General features: G+C 38.1%; 1 protein-coding gene across 1 annotated transcript in view; it reads left to right on the forward strand.

Annotated features, from left to right (window-relative positions):
• COL25A1 (collagen type XXV alpha 1 chain) overlaps positions 1-21,392 on the forward strand; it is a 535,067-nt gene that overhangs the window by 425,664 nt on the left and 88,011 nt on the right. The window contains exons 13-15 of the mRNA XM_049885528.1: positions 13,271-13,324; positions 16,110-16,136; positions 18,616-18,660. Of these exons, the coding sequence (XP_049741485.1) occupies positions 13,271-13,324; positions 16,110-16,136; positions 18,616-18,660 (126 nt within the window). The remainder of the gene's footprint in view (positions 1-13,270; positions 13,325-16,109; positions 16,137-18,615; positions 18,661-21,392) is intronic.

Here is a 21,392-nt window from a genome sequence, read left to right on the forward strand (position 1 = left end):
AGATTGCCAGGCTTTTCTTCCAAGTTACCTCTGGCCAGACTCAAACCACTAATCTTTTGGTTTAGCAGTGAGCCAGTTAACTGTTTGCACTGGCCAGGGGCTCTGAAACACCATCAGTGGGGTTAATTTATAAGAAATTGAATTTATTTCAGGATCCTCTTCTCTGTCTTAAGTTGCTCAAAGCAGAGAACAAAACCAGTGTATAATAATTATTAACATTCATTCAGCATTTACTAAGTGCTGGGCACTGTTCTGTGTCTTGTATGCTTATTAACTCACTTAAATTAGCAATCCTGTGAAGTGGGCATCTTATTTTCTCCCTGTTATGCATGAGGACACTGAGACTCAGAGAAGATAAATATTTTGCCCAGGTAGTAAGTGGCAAAGTTGGGCTTCCAACCCAGGCAGTCTACTTCCACTGCATGGTAGTTGTTAAGAGTGTGGGAATTCAGAACAGCCTGGGTTGAAATCTCAGGTTTGCTATTCAGTATTTTTATGACTTTGGACAACTTATTTAAATTCCCTGAGCCTTAATTTCCTCATTTGTCAAGTGGGGGTTATACTATTTACCTCAAAGTTTAATCAGAAAAATAAGAGAAGTCAGCAAATATAACTGTCCATCCAAAGACACTGGAGGAATTAATACTTTCGTGATGCAGAAATCCCTTGGCTGTGTAATTGAATTTTAATAGGAACTGTTATCTCTTCCTACTCTTCACTGACCTTTAGATGTTTTTTTTTTTTTCCAGTTGGACACAGCCTTGTAAGATTTCTATTAATAATTAAGGAGTCCCCAGGTTGTACAAACTGTTAAGTGTTCGACTACTGGCCAAAAGGTTGGTGGTTCGAACTCATCCAGAGGCGCCTCGGGAGACAGCCCTGGCAACCTGCTTCTGAAAGTTCACAGTTTTGCAAACCCTGTGGAGCGTTCTACTCTGCACACATGGGGTCACTGTGAGTTGGAATTGACGGCAAATAACGGCAACAACATTAATAGTTCAGCACATTTTTTTTCCAAGACAAAAGAATAAGTCGTCACTCAAATTATGCATAGATTTATTATTAAGAACTGTACTTTGGGAAAAAAATCAGCTGGATTTTTTAAACTTTAAAAATGAGTAGATTATCAAGGGCATATTACCTTGCAAGTCATAGGAAACTTAACAGACCTAGTTTAAAAAATAAAGGTATTTATTGGTTTACTTGAAAATCCATCGCTAAGGCAGGCTTCAGCATTGTTTTGCTCTGATGACTAAACCTTGTCACTAAACAAACAAACAAAAAAACCCAAACCCATTGCCATGAATTGATTCTGGTTCATGGCGACACTGTAGGGCAGAGTAAAACTGCCCTATGTGGTTCCCAAGGAGCGGCTGGTGGATTCAAACTGCCGACCTCTTGGTTAGCAGCTGAGCTCTTAACACACCTCTAGGGCTCCAAGAACTCAGGTTTTTTATCTTTTCCCCTTGTGTTCCGTGTCGCTGGCTTCGTGCTGGTTCTGTTCTCCTCTTGGTTACAAGGTGGCTACCGGTCACTCCTGGGACTTTAGTCTTCCATATGTACATCCAGAGAGGAGAAGAGGGTCTTTTCTCAAACATGCAGCAAAACTTCTGAGCGTCATTGTGATTAAATACACATAGGTCAGGGGCCTACCCCTCATCCCCTGTCCTGGGGGAATGTCAGATGCTGATTGGCTTAGGCCTAGGCTCCTGCCCCTGCAGCTTCTTTTAGAGTCTTGCCAGTCACATGGAAATTTATAATTAACACTGATAATCTAATATAGAAGAGTTTCATGTGACATAAGGGAGCTGAACAACTGTGTTGTATCCGACTTACCCGAGCCCTAACAAATTCTTCCACTTTCTGAAACATAAGCTTTTGATCTTAATCGTTTTTATATTCCATAATAATACACACAAACAGCATTTTATTTTTAATCTGTAGTGTCATGCCTTCTGGCTGGTTTTGCTCACTTTCCCCACCTTTCAGGAGTGTCTTAGTTTCTTAGTGCTGCTGTAACAGAAACACCACAAGTGGGTACCTTTAAGGAATAAAAAATGTATTTTCTCACAGTTCAGAAGGCTAGAAGTCTGAATTCAGGGCACTGGCTATAAGGGAAGGCTTTCTCTCTATGGGCTCTAGGGGAAGATCTTTGTCTCTTTCAGCTTCTGTAGTCCCACCATTCCTCCGTTCCTTGGTGATCTTCACATGGTATCTATCTTCCTCAGTTTGTGCTTCATGTCTCTGTGTTTTTGCTGCTGTTTATAATTCAGAAGTGATTAACTGATATGCCTCATTAGCATAACAAAGAAACCCCTATTCCCAAATGGAATTGTATTTATAGGTATCCAAATCCCGCTGCCTTGAGTAGATTCCAGCTCATAGCAACCCTATAGGACAGAGTAGAACTGCTCTGGAGCAGTTTCCAAGTTTCCAAGGAGCACCTGGTGAATTTGAACTGCCAACCTTTGGTTAGCAGCCGTAGCTCTTAACCACTATGCGAGCAGGGTTTCCATTCATAGGTATAGGGGTTAGGATTCCAACACACAGTTTGGGGGATACAATTCAATCCATAACGTTAAGTTTTTGTTTTTTAAAGAAACTACAGGACCGAGCTTCCCGTAGACCCAGACAATCAATTGGTGCTCCTCCTCTGGGCTCCTTTGTTCCTTTTATGAACCCTCCATGGAGTGAGAAGTCCATAGGGTAAGGGGACGTGCCTGCTTAGAGCCCAGTCTCCCCACTTCTAGACCATGCTCCAGATACCCACGAACCAAGTTTACTGAGTCCAGTGCCTGAGTTGGCGTCTTCCTCACATTTATATTCCCAAGAGTAGACCACACTTCTGGGGTGGGCACCACAGCCAAGCCTGCAGGGGGCCATATAGCAGCTGTTAGTGGGAGCTGTGGGCAGAGCTTGCAGGCTGTGGTCTCCACATACAACCCCAAGGCCCTTCCTGGTGAATAATAGAACCAGGATTGGGAGGAGAAGGAAAGCCATTGCAGGTGTGGGGATGGGGTTGTCCATGTATACTTCTAAATGTTAGGGTATGCTCAAGGCAGGTAATTCCTCTCAGTTATGTAAATTTTACCTAAATAAACCCAATCTAGCTATTTCCTGTGATCCCTAAACTTTTAGCTATGTCCCTGCATTTCAGTTTCTTTATTCAAATTACATTGTGTGCATTTTCAGGAGTACCCAAACCAAAAACCTGTTGCCATCAAGTCAATTCTGACTCGTAATGACCCTATAGGACAGAGTAGAACTGCCCCATAGAGTTTCCAAGGAGCACCTGGTGGATTCAAACTGCGGACCTTTTTTGGTTAGCAGCTGTAGCACTTAACCACTACGCCACCAGGGCTTCCTTTAGGAGTATAGGAACTTAAAGTAAAAATTGTTAACCAGCAGACTTCTTTCACAAATAGCACACATTATTGATAAAACTGTCATGTTTTCTTATTTCACGTTTTTTAGACATTAATAATTTTGAAATAACCATAATGAAGGTTTGGTTACTATGTTTAATTTGGTTATTACTGTAATCAATTTAAGACCCATTTTAGTAGATTACCTAAAATAGAATATTTTTATTTTAAAATATTAAAATAGAATATTTTTATTAAGTTCCAGACTGATATGCCTGTCTACTTTTCTTCTAATCACCATTGGTATTATCAATGTAGACAAAGAGATTCTAATTTTAGGGAGGGAGCTTTCTGATTAGATAAACAAGACAAAACTCCCCTACAGAAATATCTATTCTCTGAGACATAACCATGCCAAACTGGCTAAGGGTTTCTTTCTTTCCACCACTGCCTCCAGGAAAGAAAAAAAAATTAGGAAAGAATCAATAGGAGCCTTGGTGGCACAGTAGTTAAGTGTTCTGACTGCTAACCAAAAGGTCAGTGGTTCATTTTAGGTATATCCATTAAGTCATACATCAAACTCCTTAACAATTTTACGTTTTCTCTTCCGTGCTCATTTAAAACCAACAAATAGCTTAAGTAAGTGTTAAAAAGTGTACCTTTAAGTTAGTTTGAAATTGGAATTCATCTTCCTATGTAAAGAAGGATGAAAACAGGTCTCAGGCCAGCTCAAAAACTATGGAAACCAATAATGTAGCTGAGATGTATATTTGAAATAAGAGAAGTAATAAAAAAGGGAAAAAAAAGTTCGCACTCTTAACTTCCACTGCCTTCTAATGATGGGGCGAGTGGTAAGTGGAACTTATTTGTTCTGCTGTTTCTGTGATGGGTTGGGTGTGCATTAGGAGCTAAAATTGCTCCACATGAAAGACAGAGATTGAATTCTCAGGATTGTGTAGGAGGGAAGCCAAGAGGAACCCCAAAAAAACAAACCTGCTGTTATCAAGTTGATTCTGACTCATAGTGACTCTATAGGACAGAGTAGAACTGCCCCGTAGAGTTTCCAAGAAGCGCCTGGTAGATTCAAACTGCTGACGTCTTGGTTGGCAGCCATAGCACTTAAGCACTACACCACCAGGGTTTCCTAGCCAAGAGGAAGGGAGGTGAAAATGGAAGGGGGAAAAAAAGAGAAGCCAGTGAGATGAAGAAATAATGACATGCCCTGTGATGTGACTCCTTCCCAAGAGCCCCAGATAGCCAATACTGAACTCACAAAATGCTTGAGGAGAGTAGGTTTCTTGAGGTAACTAGGGAAGACCTGACTGACCCATCTGAACTGTTTTGGGGGCAGAACGGAGATGGCATGCACAGATGTAAGAACCTGAGCTGAGGGCCCCAGAAGAGCAGATCTTACTCTTCCATAAAAAAATTGGCACTTGAGCCAAGTTTAGTCAGATCTCTGAAGAATAGGGAATTGCCAGGTGATATCTTTCTTCCAGTTAAAACAACAACAACAACTAAATCTTGATCCTTTAGAGCTGGGAAGAAGCAAGGCATGATAATGTGCGCTGAGTTAAAATCTACCACAGAACTCTGCCAAGTTAGGGTGTAGCGTGCCTGAATGCCTAGTGCTGAGAGTAGCAGGGGAAGGTTCTGGCTCAGTCCAGAGAGGCTGTTGGAGGGTCAGAGAGAGCAACGCCTTTGTGTGTGATACAGTTGCAGCCACAGGTGGCCTCGCCTCGGCTTGTGCAGTTGGCCAGGGTTAGAGACCAACTCTAGAGACCTTGAAACCTGTCTCTTTGTTACCATACTTTAACCTAGCCCCCCTTTCGAAGGCTGAGATTAAAGGATTCAGAAATTCGGGCTAGGTCAGAGGTCCAGCAAGTGGAAAAGCTGGAATTAGAGGATGTTTCATGACCCCTCTTTACTATTTCATGCTACAGTTAAACAAAAAGAAACATGATAAAGTTAAATAAGAGTTTTTCAGACACAAGTTGCTCACATAAAAGGAACATGAGATGGGAAATCAGAAGACCTGGCTTTGACTCTTATTTCTTCCTCTTTGCAGCTATTTCCTCTGCAAAAGTTACTTCCCCTCTCTGAATATGTTTCTACATCTGTTAAGAATGACTGGCTTGATTTCTTTCAACGAAAATACTTAACTATTTTGTCAGTGCTTCTGCTTAGGAAAAAGCAGATTTAGTTAGAATGAGATCATAAGGTAAATGACGACATGGGTAAATTCTGAAGGGGGCTTTTGGGACTTTTAGATGACACTGACAATTTATATAACCAGCATTACCCCAGCTACTACTCACCCTTCATCTCGGGCACTTGGGGAGAGGGGAAGAGCAGATGGAGAGGGAAGGCTAACCAAAGATAGAAATAATAATATTGGTCCAGCCTCTAGGTCTGTACCCACAGGCAGAGTTGTTGGAACCTTTAGTTCTCCGGGTAACCACACTTCCCCTTACAGAGACCTGGAGGGGCTTATGGGCTTTCCATGGAAGCCATTAAAGCTCTATTCATTGCTGGCATCCTGCCTGCCATGGGGCTCCTCCCCTGCATTCACTCCCAGCCTTCTCTGGTACCCTACGCCATTCCCCTACTCTTCAGTCCGGATGCTTCAGGTTGGCCTCTGAGTGGCTTGGAGGGGTGCCATTGCTGAGTTCACATCTCTCCCCTCTGCTCCTGGGTCTCCTTCCCTTCCCACTGATGACTGCCTGGCTGGAGCTGACACAAAAAGCCATTTCTGGCCACCAGGAAAATTTTACGATTTTCCCTTTTACAGTTTTACAATTATAGTGGGATAGATAGCCTTGCTGTCTCAGTTTCTTCCTGGGCCTATGGTGCATCACAACTTCTTATAGGTTTAAGGTATTTATTTCACTATCCTTACAGAACTGTATTCATTCATTCTTCAACACATATGTACTGAACAATTATTACCTGTAAGGTATAGTTTCTAGACACTGTAGAGACAGTACTAAACAACATAAACGAAGTCTGGCCCTCAAGCAGCTTATATTCTAGTGGTAGAATAAACTGGAAACAGGTCTGCCAAATAAAATACAAGAGAATTAAATTTGAATTTCAGATAAACTGCCAATAATTTCTTAATATAACTATGTCTCATTCAATATTTGGGACTTACTGTAGAGCAGTGGTTAAGACCTATGGCTGCTAACCAAAAGGTCAGCAGTTTCAATCCACCAGCCACTCCTTGGAAACCCTGTGGGGCAGTTCCATTCTATCCTATAGGGTGGCTATCAGTCGAAATTGACTTGACAGCAATGCGTTTGGTTTTGGTTTTTTAACTAAAAAATTATTTGTTGTTTATCTGAAATTCAGACTTCGTTGGGCATCCTGTGTTTTCATTTGCCAAATCTGGCATCCCTAGTGGGGGAGGAAAACAAAAAAAAAAACAACAGAGAACTATATCTTAGATGGTAGTTAGTGTAATAGAGAAAAATAACTATGCCTTTTACTTACTTTATTTGTCGGCATACAGGTACAGGTAGGGGGCATAGGGAACTGTGATGTGATGGGGGGTATAGGAGCAACCCCTGTAAGAAGGGCACATTTGAACCAACAAGAGGTGTTATTTTGGTAATATATATGCATAACAATCTTTTTCTATATCCTTCTCCCCACAAGATAAATTTGGGCCCATAGGTAATATATTTCCTTTATAAAATATTTAAACTAGTTTTTGTACACATGGTTTAATATATTTAAACAATACAAAAGAATATGAAATAAAAAGTTAAAGCCTTCTTCCACCTCCCCCCTCCCCACCCTTCCCAGCCTCAAATGCCAAAAACACCACCCAGAGGAAAGCACCATTGATAGTTTCTGTTTTAGCCTTCTAGAGTTTTTCCAGAGATACGTACATTCTTTGCCTTGCATCTTTAACTCAATGGTATAGTGTCTTGACAATCCATTTCTTCATTTTTTTTAGCAATTGTATACTATCCCATTATATGGATGTACCATAATAGATTTAGCTAGCTCCCTATTCATAGGGTGAACATGCAATTTAGTATCCAAACAAAGGTAACTTTTAGAGGGAAAATGGCTCTATGAACAATCATGCTGAGACAATAGGTGAACCCTGGAATTTTTTTTTTTTTCCTGCTCTCAGGGATCACTGAACTGTGCTGTCAGTTGTCCAATGTCAGAAAATTGTTTAATGTATCTATGGAGCTCATTTTTAGTATTTCTAAATTTCATTTGTCATAAACAGCATTACAGTAAAATCTTTATAATAAATCTTGGTATACTTCTACAAGTATGTTTGTAGGATAAATTCCTAGAATTTCCATAGTTTTCTGACTGGGAGCTTAAATGTATAAAAGCCTGTAACAGCTGGTTCAGTAGTGAGATCCTTCCATACTGTTAAAGAAAATACAGTACTGCAAAGAAACGTATCTGTTTGGATAAGGTGAATATTAACAATGTAAAGTTACCTCTCCTTTTAAACTCTCATTGCCAGGATGGAAAACAATTGTGATTGCAGTGATGCCAATCACTATGACTGCTAAATGATTTATTTCCTTTTAGTGCTGAATCTTGACTCCTAAGAAGACAGAGTTCCTTTGAATTTTTAAGCGTTTTTTTCAAGTTGCCCTTGAAAAGCAGTACCTGAAGTAACTGTAAAAGCCTTGCGTGATGTTCTACGTTAGAGCTCTAAAGAATGTTTGCTAAAAAAAAAAAAATGAAAGCAACAAGCCATCCTTCTTAAAAGTCAGTTCAACTGATTTTCGGCTTAAATATGCAAATGGTCATTTGGGAGTAATACTCTAGGAGTAGCCATCGAATTTAAAGTATGGGAGAGAAAACCTCATCAATCTAACTGCAGTTAAGATGTTAGCTGCTATTTTGCTTTACCGTGCATGGAATGTCCTCAGTATTTGTGAATATGACATGCAGTGAGAAATAGACGCGTAGATGATCCAGCAAGCATAAGACTAGCTCAGTCATTGCCACCACAAAAACAAAAGACTAAAGTCCCATAGTTTTTATCTGTACCTCTCTGATACATTTTTCTGTATGTGTCCATTTTTACTGTTATGTAGTAATATCATGGTCACTTCATTTGAGGACGCCTCATGATGATCATGTTTTGTCCTTGTTTATCTGAAAAGTATATTAAGTGACAATATAACTCATTCCTCATTCAGACTTCCCTTTGATATCTATTTATTATGCCTGTTTACTTGAGGAAGTACAAGAAAACTGTGCTGAAATAAGACTTGTGTCCTCATAAGTTATTTATGTGCATGTCTTTTTTCTCTTTCAAAAATAAGTTCTTTGGGCACAAACGCCTATCATGTCTGTTTTATCTTCACATCCCATGAAATACTCATTGCAGACTAGGACAGATAGTACATGTTCACTAAACAATTGTCAAATGCACTAATGCTTTCCAGAATCCTGTAGCTTGACTTCGATACTCAGAATTGCATAGCATTTCATCCCTATGTTAGTTTTACACAACCTGGGAAACTAATTTTGGACAATAACAGAGTGCTCCATAGACCTCTAACTTAAGTTTGAATATATTTATCTTTTTATTTTTAAATTGAGGTGAGATTCACATAGCATAAAATTAATTGTTTTAATGTGAACATTTCTGTGATATTTAATACATTCACAGTGATGTGGAACCACCACCCCTATGGTTCTAAAACATTTTCATCCCTCTAAAATAAAACCCCATTAAACTAGTACTCCCCATTCCTTTTCTCCAGCTCCTGGCAACCACCAATCTGCTTTCTATTGCCATGGGTTTAGCTATTCTGGATATTTCATATAAGTGGAATCATAAATATATTTTTCTTGATATAACATTAAAAGGATAAAGTGCTTTGATTCATTTTTTTCCTTCTTTTCATTCTTCCTTAATTCATCCAGGAAACAATTAGCTTTATTCACTTTTCAACTTTGAAAGTTTGTGAGATACCTTATAAGTGATAAAAGATACGTAAAATTGAATAGTAAACTCTCATTTGTGCTTATTAAAATAGCAACAAAAATAATTATTATGTGATACATAATACTGATGAGGTTGTGACAAAAATAGCACAGAGCTAGTGGACATTGGTGGTTCAGTGGTAGAATCCTTGCCTTCCATGCTGCAGACCCAGGTTCAGTTTCTGGCGAGTGCACCTCGTGTGCAGCTACAACCTGCAGCTACAACCTGTCTGTTAGTGGAGGCTTGTTGATGCTATGATGCTGAACAGGTTTCAGTGAAGCTTCCAGACTAAGACAGACTAGGAAGAAAGACCTGGCAACTTACAAAAATCAGCCAATGAAATCTTACCAATCACACTAGTCTAATCTGCAACTGATCATGTGGGTTCCATTATGCATGGGATTAACATGTAACAACAGAAAAAAAAAAAAAAACCCGTTGCCTCAAGTCTATTCTGACTCATAGCGACCCGATAGGACAGAGTAGAACTGCTCCATAGGGCTTCCAAAGATCAGTTGGCAGATTCAAACTGCCAGCCTTTTGGTTAGCAGCCGTAGCTCTTGACTGCTGTGCCACTAGGGCTCTGCAACAACAGCAGTGGCTATAAAAGCAAATAAAAACCCTCAGAAACCTTTTGGAAAGTAATTTAGAAATGGCAGCTAGTGCCATAAAATGTTTCTATTGACTAATGTCTTAGTTATCCAGTGCTGCTATAACAGAGGAAACCCTGGTGGTATAGTGGTTAAGTGCTATGGTTGCTAAACAAAGGGTCAGCAGTTCGAATCCACCAGGCACTCCTTGGAAACTCTATGGGGCGGCTCTACTCTGTCCTATAGGGTTGCTGTGAGTCAGAATCAACTCGACAGCACTGGGTTTTTGGGTGCTATAACAGAAATACCACAAGTGGATGGGTTTAACAAACAGAAATTTACTCTCTCACAGTCTAGGAGGCTAGAAGTCTGAATTCAGGGTGCCAGTTCCAGGGGAAGGCTTTCTCTCTCTGTCGGCTCTGAGGGTAGGTCCTTGTCATCAATCTTCCCCTTGTCAAGGAGCTTCTCAGCGCAGGGACACTGGGTCCAAAGGACATGCTCCCCTCTTGGTTCTCATTCTTGGTGTCATGAGGTCCCTCTGTCTTTGCTTGCTTCTCTCTAAAGAAATTGACTCAAGATACAACCTAACCTTATAGATTAAGTACTCTCTTATTAACATAACTGCTTCTAATCCTGCCTCATTAACATCATACAGGTAGGATTTACAGCACATAGGAAAATCACAGCAGATGACAAAATGGTGGACAATCACAGGATACTGGGCATCATGGCCTGGCCAAGTTGATACACATTTTCCGGGGGACACAATTCGATCCATAACAACTAATAAAACAAATCCAGGAAATTTATCATAATGAAAAAAATTGTCAGAAAAAAATAAGCATATTCACAGGGTTTATTTTAGCCTATCTTAAGAAGAAAAAATTGGAAAGAACCTGAGTACCCAACAATGGGGGACTGATTAAACAAAATACTACACATGAATTTGATAGATTATAATGAAATTATTCACAAGGCAATCATAAAGAATGTGTGGCATAAAGAATATGAAAAATCAAAACAGCAAACTATGTAATATGCTTACAATTGCCTAAAAATATTGGAACATACGCAAAAAGACGAAAAGGAAACAGAACAAAATGAAAACAATTATTATAGACTGATGGGATTATGAATGTAATTTTTTTGTTTCCTTTCATGTTACAAGATTATTTTAGCAATACATAAAATCAAAGGAAAAAAGGGATCAAGTGGTAGTCCCTTGATGTTCATATATTAAGGAGAATGCTCTGCAGATACCTGAGCAACATTTCTCTTCCTTGCTTCAAAATCTCAGCATGTAGTTTATCCAGTTCCAGGGGCTTACCATTTTTTTTTTTTTTTTAATAACTCTGGCTACCATGGTTATTCTTTGAAACTCCAAACAAAGTTTGTTTTGTTCCCTGGCAGCGTCTCTTGTTTGCATTAAACTATGAGTTATGATATTAGTGCATCCTGTTGTGGACTGTTTGAAGAAGGCAGACTCCATAGCTCTTTTTTCTGGTTGCATAGTAAATGATAGCCCTCTTTCAAGTGTGTTCTGTTTTCAAGTTCCTACCCCCTTTGTTATGTACAAATGGCATATCAGAGTTTTTCCATAATGGCCGCTGTTATTAAAAAAAAAAAAAAAATTTTTTTTTTTTTGCCATTTTTACCAAAGAATGTGGAAGAGTTAGAATTATAACATGACTTTATTATATAAGAAGGAAAAATTCTCCCAGGAAGGTAAGACTTTAGCAGTTATAAAAATCTAATATAATAGTAAAACACTTTTCCTCTTCTAGAAAAGCAAAAAATTTGCATTGCTTAGTTTATCTGGTAGGTGTACATAAGTCATCTTTGTGTAACTAAAATCAGAAAACCAAACTCACTGCTGTCGAGTCGATTTCTGACTCATAGCGATCCTAAAGGATAGAGTAGAACTGCCCCGTAGGGTTTCTAAGGAGCAGCTGGTGGATTCGAACTGCTGACCTTTTGGTTAACAGCAGAGCACTTAACTACTGAACCACCAGGGCTCCCATCTTTACATAAGTTATATTTAATTCAAGTTTCTTAAATATTCTGGAAAGTCATTTATAAATGAGTATAAACCAAATGATAATAAGGGTAGAAATATGTATCATTTACTCTCTTCATAATTTTATAACAACTTCTTGATCCATTCACTCATTTAGCAACTTAGCATAGGGTGAAGGGCACAACCAGTTTAGCTGATCATGAGAGTTTAAATATTGGCTATAGTTGTGTAACTCTAGGCAAGTTATCTAACCTCTCTGTGCCTTAGTTTCTTCATCTGTAAAATGGGAATAATAATAGTACTTACCTCCTAGTACTTTGTGAGAATGAAGTAAGGTAATGAATGTAAAGTTCCTGGCAGGTAATAAGCATTTAGGAAATGTTACTCTTATTATCAGTGTTCATGTTTTGAACCTGAGAACTCAAATGTAAGAAAGGCACAATCTCTACCCTCCAAGTGCTACATTTTAGATTCAGAAATCATTCTTTAAAAATCAGTTGAAAGAGCAACTTTACTACCCTCAGCATAAAGAAGAAAGTTGTCCAGGATTGGGGGGAATGTTTTTAAATGCAAATAAAATTCTAGTTGACATAAGTTTGAGCCACATGGAAGCGTGGATGGCTAGGGTGTCCCTCCTTTGCTTCTGGGCACTTCAAGGGGCCCTTCAGTGTCTAGAAAGACACGTGATCATCTTTCTGAAGCAGGAAATTTTTCTAGTCTAATAGCTGTTATCTTTTCCCCAAAAGCCATGGTGACAGTGAGAGCCACAAACCTAAATGCTGGATTTAAATTATTTTTGCAACAAAATCGGAAAGAGAAGTCAGTATCATTTTCACTTTTGTGTCAGATATGTCTAAATGAATTAGTTACTTGTTCAAAGATGTGTACGTTCTTCAAAATTTAGATTTGGTGATGTTCATTTGATTAAAGCTTATATAAAAAGTAATGATTTAGTCTTTAGTTTCCTGAGCTCATGAGTCTTCAAAGTTTTCCATCAAGAGAGCCTTATATTTTCAGGAGTTTTTTATTCATTGAACTAATATTTATTTGATGCCTTCAGTGCATCCAACACCATGCTAGATATTAATTTCCATTGGTAAGTTGCTTCAGCTTTCTTAATGGATACAAGACTGAAAAAAGGAAAATAATTCTGTTGTATCACTGGTACATAAACATAGGATTTTGGACCATATAAATTAACTTGTATTTACACTATTATTTTCTAGTTACTTCTAGGGCATTATTGGATGGTTATCTCCTCAAATGATGTATATATTAATTTTGTCTGTTTTATTTAGTAGTATCTTTTTTTTATTTTGAGGGTGAACCTGGGCTACCTGGAGCAGTAGGACAGAATGGAATACCAGGATTGAAGGTTAGTTCAAATAAAACCAAGCAGAGTCATTTGAGACGTAAATTTCCATAAAATTGTAAGCTGTTACAGTTTTTTATATCCCAAAGGTTGTACTTGGTTGGAATTTTTTTTTTTTTTTTGGTCAATTCTGTAATATACTACAGTCCAGAACTTTGTGACTAATGAATAAATTATGGTTTTGATTCTTATTAGCATGAAAAATGAAAAACTCAAATAGAATAGGATTGTCTAAAATCTTTATTCTGGGATACTTAAACAACACAAGAAGGCCCTTGTTTCAAATATGACTTTGTCATTTCACTACTTAATAGACATATAAAGACATAAGCCCTGTCCATACTACCTAAAATTGCATAATACTTACAAGACTCACTAAAGAGTATGTTCCCAGTGCCACTGTGGCTTTTTGTAAGTAATTTGGCTACCTCTAACACTTACACAACAAAGTTAATCATATGAAAATCAGAATAAAGATGTGGCATGTATAAAATTTAAAAATGGACATAGTCTGAATTACTAAGTAGGGAAAAAATGTAATGAGGATTTTTTTTGGATTGCAAGTTCTCTTTGTTTCTTGAAGAACAAATGAATCCGTTAAATATAAAAGGATTGGTGACAGTTTAGTTTAAACCAAACAGGCAGACAAGTCCCAAATCCTTTGATGAGTGAACATCCCTTGAAGTACAAAACTAATGTCTAATCCCATCAGCTGTGCTGGGGTGTATCTGTACCCACAAATGCCTGTCAGCTGATTTTACGGATCACGTTGCTATTGACAGGAGCCTAAGACAGACCCAAAATTTATGGACCTGTCCTTTTTCCTTCAGGAGGGGAAAGAAAATACTCCTTCTGGAAGTACAGCCATTTTTCTTCTCGTCTTTCCTTTCTTGCTCCATGCTAAAAAGTCAAATGATAGGAGTTAATGCTTAATGCATGTCCACGATACTATTCCTGTGTTGCCTAGCAACCAACAGGATGGATGTTGAGTAGTGAAGGTGGCCAGAAATTCAGAAAGCCAAAGGGTCAAGTTGAGTTTCAGGGAATGAAAAGAGATTTGCCTCCAAACTTACTCCTTGAGTAGCTTATAGTTAAAAAGAACATACTGAAAAGTAGTCTCATCTCATGGCAACACTTAGTCAAGCTTTTCATAAGAGAAATGCTATTATAATGTGTAGGATTTACTTTCCTCAGGAAAGTGATAGTGAGATTCTCTACAACATACAATTTTGGTCTTTAGTCCTCATGCCATCCTGGTCATCATTTTGAGCAAGGACATCTCTCCTAAACTTACTTAGATTCTGTCTCAATCTAGTGTCTTACTTGAAGATACCAGTGCCTCCCAAAATCTACCTGAATTGGAACATACTAGATACCAGCGGGCTAAAGAGAGTTCCTGACATTGGAAAAGGTCCAGTTCAGGACTGAGCATATTTGGCCATGTTAGGGAATGACCCATGCACCAAGGAATGCTTAGAATAAAAGACTTTATGGAAGGATGTGCCTGTCCATCTTACTGATTTTGAGTTTGGGCAGAATTAAAAGTAGTAAACTAGGCAGTAGATAAGTGGTAACTTTGGTGAATGGTAAGACAATACACAGTACTGGGGAAGTCAGCACAACTAGACCAAGGCAAAGTCATAGAAGCTTCACAGACACATCCAGACTCCCTGAGGGACCAAGTTACTGGGCTGAGGACAAGGGACCATGATCTCAGGGGACATCTAGCTCAATTGACCTAACATAGTTTATAAAGAAAGTGTTCTACATCCAACTGTGACAAGTAACGCCTGGGGTCTTAAAAGCTTGTGAGCAGCCATCTAAGATATATCTACTGATCCCACCCTGGTTGGAGCAAAGGAGAATGAAGAAAACCGAAGACACAAGGAGAAGATTAGTCCAAAGGACCACAACTACTACAACCTTCACCAGACTGAGCCCAGAACAACTAGATGGTGCCCAGTTGCCATCACTGACTGCTCTCACAAAGATCACGATAGAGGGTCCCAGACAGAGCAGGAGAAAAATGTAGAACAAAATTCAAATTCAGCAAAAAACAAAAACCAGACTTGCTGGTCTGACAGAGACTAGAGAAACCCCAAGAGTATGGCCCCCAGACACCTTTTTAATTCAGTACTGAAGTCACTCCTGAGATTTACCCTTCTTCCAAAGATTAGACAGGTCTATAGGACAAACAATAGCACCTGTGAGGAACGTGCTTCGTAGTTCAATCACGTATACAAGACTAAACGGCACACCAGCCCAAAAGCAAAGATCAGAAGGTAGTAAGGGACAGGAAAACTGGACAAATGGAAACAGGGAACCCAGGATGTAGAAGGGGAGAGTGTTGACATATCAGGGGGTTGGCAACCAATGTCACAAAACAATTTGTGTATTAATTGTTTAATGAGAAACTAATTAGCTCTGTAAACTTTCACCTAAAGCACACAAAAAAAGTAGTGAGCTATTCGAAAACCCTCTCAAGACATTGAATCACCGTGTCACTGTTCTCCTTAGTGTACCTTTTGGTTTCTGAAGAATAATCTTAAAATATCTTTCTTTAGTCCTCTAAAAACAAAGAATTAAGATTATTGTATTTGATACTGAAACCCATACTCAGTTCTCCAAGAAGCTCATCTTACCATTTCTTTTCACATGGCAGCTACGGATTTCCAAAATACAAAGTTTCACCCATAATGTACCTAGTATGTTTAATATTGGGTTTTATCTTGATGTTGTTTAATTACTCATTTTATAATTGTCATTCAATCTCTGTTCATTTGCTCAGGGTGAACCTGGAGAACGAGGAGAAAAGGTGAGAATGATTCTGCATGTATTCCCCCCCCCGCCCCCACACACAAACTGAACTGCTTTCTTCAAATATATGGACAAGGGTTTGGGTACAAAGAAATGGAGAGAAAGGAAGCAAATTTAAACATTCTATGTTGGGCTTTTGAATAGCTTTCAAAAATCCCTAGGCCTGCAAAATTTCTATTCTAACTACTTACTAATGCCATTCCAATCCTTTCCCAAGAATTCACATCTCCCTCTACTGCTTCTTATGTCACTAGGTTAAAAGGATACAGATGTTTACCATCAGCAAATACACTGAAAGTTGCCCCACAAAGAATTCCCATAAAAACTAAAAAAGAGAAACAAAAGGAGAAGCAGGGCTCTGCATGTTAAATTTTTCTTAGAATCCCTTCCATACTACTTTGGGCCTGTCTCAATATATATCGTTGTACTTATTTTCCTAGTTCTCATGCTGTTTAACAGTGCCTGAGAAAATGTGCTGTCTGTAGGAAACCACTGATATACTACATAATGCTATTCATCAGTGATACAATTTTTTCTCACTAATCCATATTGTAACTGCTAACCCCAAAAGAAGTTCATCTAAAGACCAAACAAACTTCTTGATCTATTTGAACTATTTTTCAGCATTGTAAAACAAAGAAACAAAGACACGTTTATTTAAATGGGAAGAGAACAAAATGAAGGAGTGGAAAAAACAGTTTCTTGAGGGGATGGCTCAGTCTAACCCTTCACTTTACTACCGCTCTGAGCCAGTTCCTTATATGGTTGGTTTTGTTTTTTAATAAAGGGATTTTCAAGCAATTTTTTTTAAAACTATGCTAATAGGTTGTCTACCAAAGATCTGTCATAACAGATTATCAGTACATTTATTTGGCATGCAACCAATTCATGGTAATTAACTTGAAATTAATTAGACATCAGTTGAGTCTTTTGTATAGAAATTAAGGAGCAGTGCTAGCAACATTCCAGGGATTCATCAGATAAAGTGTCTCAGGCCCGCCTGGGCTGCTGTGGTATATCCATCACCAGAGACAAATGCCTGAGCTGGTTAACTTCATGCTTGTTTGAAACAATAAACGAAAACAGAGAGAAGTGCAGGTCTTCCTTCCCCATCTGCCCCCTCCCAAGGAAATCATTATCAATAATTTCTCTCTTAAGGAACTTTTTTACACGATAGAAAAGTGACCTCTTAGGAAGCTAGAGAGAAGGGCATCCCAGCCTTGGAATATATGAACAATACATTGTTATTGCTAACGGCTATCATTTTTAAGGGTTCATCATATGCCAAATACTGTCCTAGTTGTTTTACACTTGATGCTCAGAGAATTTAATTTGTCCAGTAGGTGCTGGAGCTGGGTTCAGGACCCAGGTCACCCTGATTTCATAGCCCGTGACATTTCCACTATAACATATGATAAGACTTAAAAGAACACAGAATTTAAGGAAGCCCCCCCCTTTTTTTTTTTTTGATGAATGCATTGCTTTGTGTATCGAAAGGAGACTTCAGTGCGGAAATAGGCATAGGAAGTTTAAAAAATAACTAAGGAAACATAAACTTCCCAAGCTAATTTTACTATGATTAAAGAATAAAAGTTTGCTAATACCTTTTTGGAAACCCTGGTGGTGTAGTGGTTAAATGCTACGGCTGCTAACCAAAGGGTTGGCAGTTTGAATCCGCCAGGCGCTCCTTGGAAAGTCTGGGGCAGTTCTACTCTTTTTATTTCATAAATGCAAAACATGTAAGCTCAGAGAAATATTCAGTCATAGATTTTGAGCATATTGTCATGCCCTTTGGTCAGCGAGAAAAGAGGGAGACCCTCAGTGAGATGGATTGACACAGTGGTTGCAACAATGGGCTCAAACATAGCAACGATTGTGAGGATGGTGCAGGATGGGGCAATGTTTCATTCTATTGTACATGGGATCTCCATTAGGTGGAGTCAACTCGATAGCACCTAACAACAACAACATCATCATGCACTTTAAGACCCTGGCTATTTGAGATGGGCTTGGAGAAAGGGTAGGATCTATACGAACAGAAGGAAAAGGAAAGGCCAAGGGTCCAGGTGGCAGGAATGGCACAAGAAAGGACGCAGAGGGAGGTCAAGCCAACGTCTTTGTTAGAGTGGAGGTCTGAACAGAAGAGAAAAGAAAGACGGTTTAAGGAGACTTTAAGTGCCAGAATAAGCTATTAGGAGGCAGACATAAAAATTAATGCTTTCCGTTAATATTGTGGAAGAGTTTAAAACTGTTCAGCCATGTCATTGTAATAAAATCTCTTTGGATCAGTTGATACCAGGCAGCTGGTCAAGTACATTAGCACGGTTGAACATTTACAAGAAATTTTAATATGTAGAGTTTAAAAAAGTGTAGTGTTTACAAGAGAAAACTTAAAATCATGAAAAATACTCTTTGCTTAATGTCACCAATATATTTTATATGTATCCTTTTTTTTTTTTTTTTTCCTCTCTTCTCAGGGAGATACTGGAGAAAATGGCCCCAAAGGTGACACAGGCAAAAAGGTACACTTTTGTGAAATATGGACTGTTATGTGTATGAGTGAGAAATATAATTACCTGTATATGAAAATGCAAGGTTTCAAGAGAGGGATGTGAGTGAGAGTAGCTTTAACGTCTGAGACAATTCTGCAAGATTAGGAAACATTTAAATATTTGATTATTCCATGAGCTTATAGCTACAAATTTAAATATTTTGAAAGTAAAATGGTATCACAAATTATAAAAAATTCATAACTAAGTTTCCAGTAATAAGGCTTTCAAGAAACAAAAACACATACTCATGGCAAAGGGGATATGACCTTTTTATATCCAAGGATTTGGAAACAGAGTTCCTGAAGCGATTCAGTTTGTCCCAGTTTTAGAAGAAGACAACATACGAGAGGTTGGGATGAGATTTGACAGGTCGATTCTAAATTAATGTTACTCGATAAAAGCCTTTAATGCTGCCTTGAAAATTTGCCTCAACTTGAAATCCAGTGATTGACTGGATATTTGGTCAGCCTGTGTCTTCTGTATTTTTTTAAACCATTATTAGCATTTTTATTAACATAATTATTGGCATTATTCGTGAGCAGTAGTCTTGTGGTTCATATTCCTACCTCCTCTTTTTTTTTCTTAGTCGATCATTGTACCTACCTTTTGCTTGGATTTATACCTTATACACATCTTTGACGTGAGGGGATATGTTCCTTCACTTGTCCTATGTGTTAGGAACTAAGAAAATCTCTTAAGAAACAAAATATAATAAAGTCAACTGGATTTGAAATTAAAGCAAGCTAAGCACTGAGTGATGAAAAAAGAAGAGAATAAGACTAATCTGCTTTGGAAATTACTATAGTACAGATGGATAACGGTTAGTCATAAAAGCCTATCCATAAAATAAAAAGGAATTTATCTTTCTCATTCTTATAAATATTAATAGAAACATGGCATGGGTGGTAAGAATGAATTCGTGTCACTAAATAAGCAATTGTGTTTATATTTGAGGGGTAGTCCAGTTCTAGAAATTAGACTGGACTTCCAGTTTCTTGCAGATTGAGGTTTCTCACCCTTTGCATTATTGGCATTTCAGGCTGGATAATTCTTTGTGGTAGAGGTCTGCCTTGTACTGTAGGGTGTTCATCAGCATCCTTGGCTGCAATCCGCCAGTTGCCAGTAACAATTCCCCTCCCACAAGCTGCGGCAGTCTAACATGTCTCCAAACATTGCCAAATATCCACTTGGGGTCGGGGGTGGGGGGGGATTGCCCCTGTTTGATAATCACTGCTGTGAGCCCATTTTACTTTTCTGTCTAGAATAAGTATCATACTGCAATCAAATATGGCATAAAAATGTTTAATATTAATGAGAGCAGTGATCTACCCTGACTCCTCTTGAAGTCACAATTTGAAACCCTAGATATATAAACCTGACTGTTACATTTAACTTTCTTGTTTATGCTTAAAAGCAGGGGTCAGCAAACTTTTTCTGTAAAGAGCTAGAAAATAAATATTTTAGGTTTTGTGGGCCATGTGGTCTCTATCACAACTACTTAACTTGGCCATTATAGTGAGAAAGCATCCACAGATAATATATAAACAAATGAATGTGGCTGTGTTCCAATAAAACTTTATTTATGGATACTGAAATTTTAATTTAGTGTAATTTTCATGTGTCATGACATATTATTTCTTTTGATTCTTTGAATCATTTAAAAATATAAAAACTATTCTTAGCCCATTGAACATACAAAAGTAGGTGGCAGCTGGATTTTACCCATGGGCCGTAGTTGCCAACCTCTGTTTAAAGAAAGGAAATCTTCTAAACAGAGAGCAATTTTCTTACAGTGAAAATAATTTGTGCCAAGCTTGAGCTATGCCTATATGAATTTATGTAGAGAATTTTATGCTTTAGAAGATGTATTTTAAAATTTCATTTTTGGAACATAGGACATTGTTTTTTTAATCAGACATTTTTTAAATTTAATTTTCCAGTGGTAAAACAACTTTTTTCTTTTAAAAGACTAAGTTTATCTCAAAGGAATGCTGTTCTTATTTTTTTGTATTAATGCAAATCATTTACCATACTGACTCACACATAGTAAACTCTCAATAAATGTCAGCTTTTTTTTGTTTTTTTTACCACATGGAAATTGAAATCAACTAGATTGGTTGTTATTCATTTTGAACAAAAAGTTTTATTGGTCAGCTGAAATTAAGTATAAGGTATGCTTCAGTTAAAATGGAAATCATTTCTATAAACTTTCAAGGGGTATAAACAGGGGATTGTAAATAGGAATCTGTAATGTATAATATGTAATCTGACCTGTAGCATTCGTCCCTGAGAATGCTGTAATTGGAATATAATTTTTGATGTGTTTTTTAAACATTTCCTGCTTCTGTCATATAATTTGTTTCCAGCATGTTGGAAACACTCTTCTCATGGCCTTTGTGCTTAGTATGTGAAACTCATTCATCATGTACCAAGTTTGGGATGTAGAATAAAAAAAAAAAAATGCTTCTTTTCTGCCATCGATATAGTAAATTACGTCATTGACTGATTCACTTTAATAGGATTTTTTTTTTCCTTTTGATCCAGCTCAGTGCTTTTGGATGGTAAAGCAATCTAAACCTTTCCAGACTGGTCATCTGGAAATGCTGTGGAACCACAAAATCCAACAGGCTGGGTTTTCTCTGTGGCCGGCAACTATAGTATACTCTAGATTGAAGAATGGCCTGCCAGAGACTGGTTTTAAT

Source organism: Elephas maximus, chromosome 5 (genome assembly GCF_024166365.1).
Source record: "Elephas maximus indicus isolate mEleMax1 chromosome 5, mEleMax1 primary haplotype, whole genome shotgun sequence".
Classification (NCBI taxonomy): Eukaryota; Metazoa; Chordata; class Mammalia; order Proboscidea; family Elephantidae; genus Elephas; species Elephas maximus.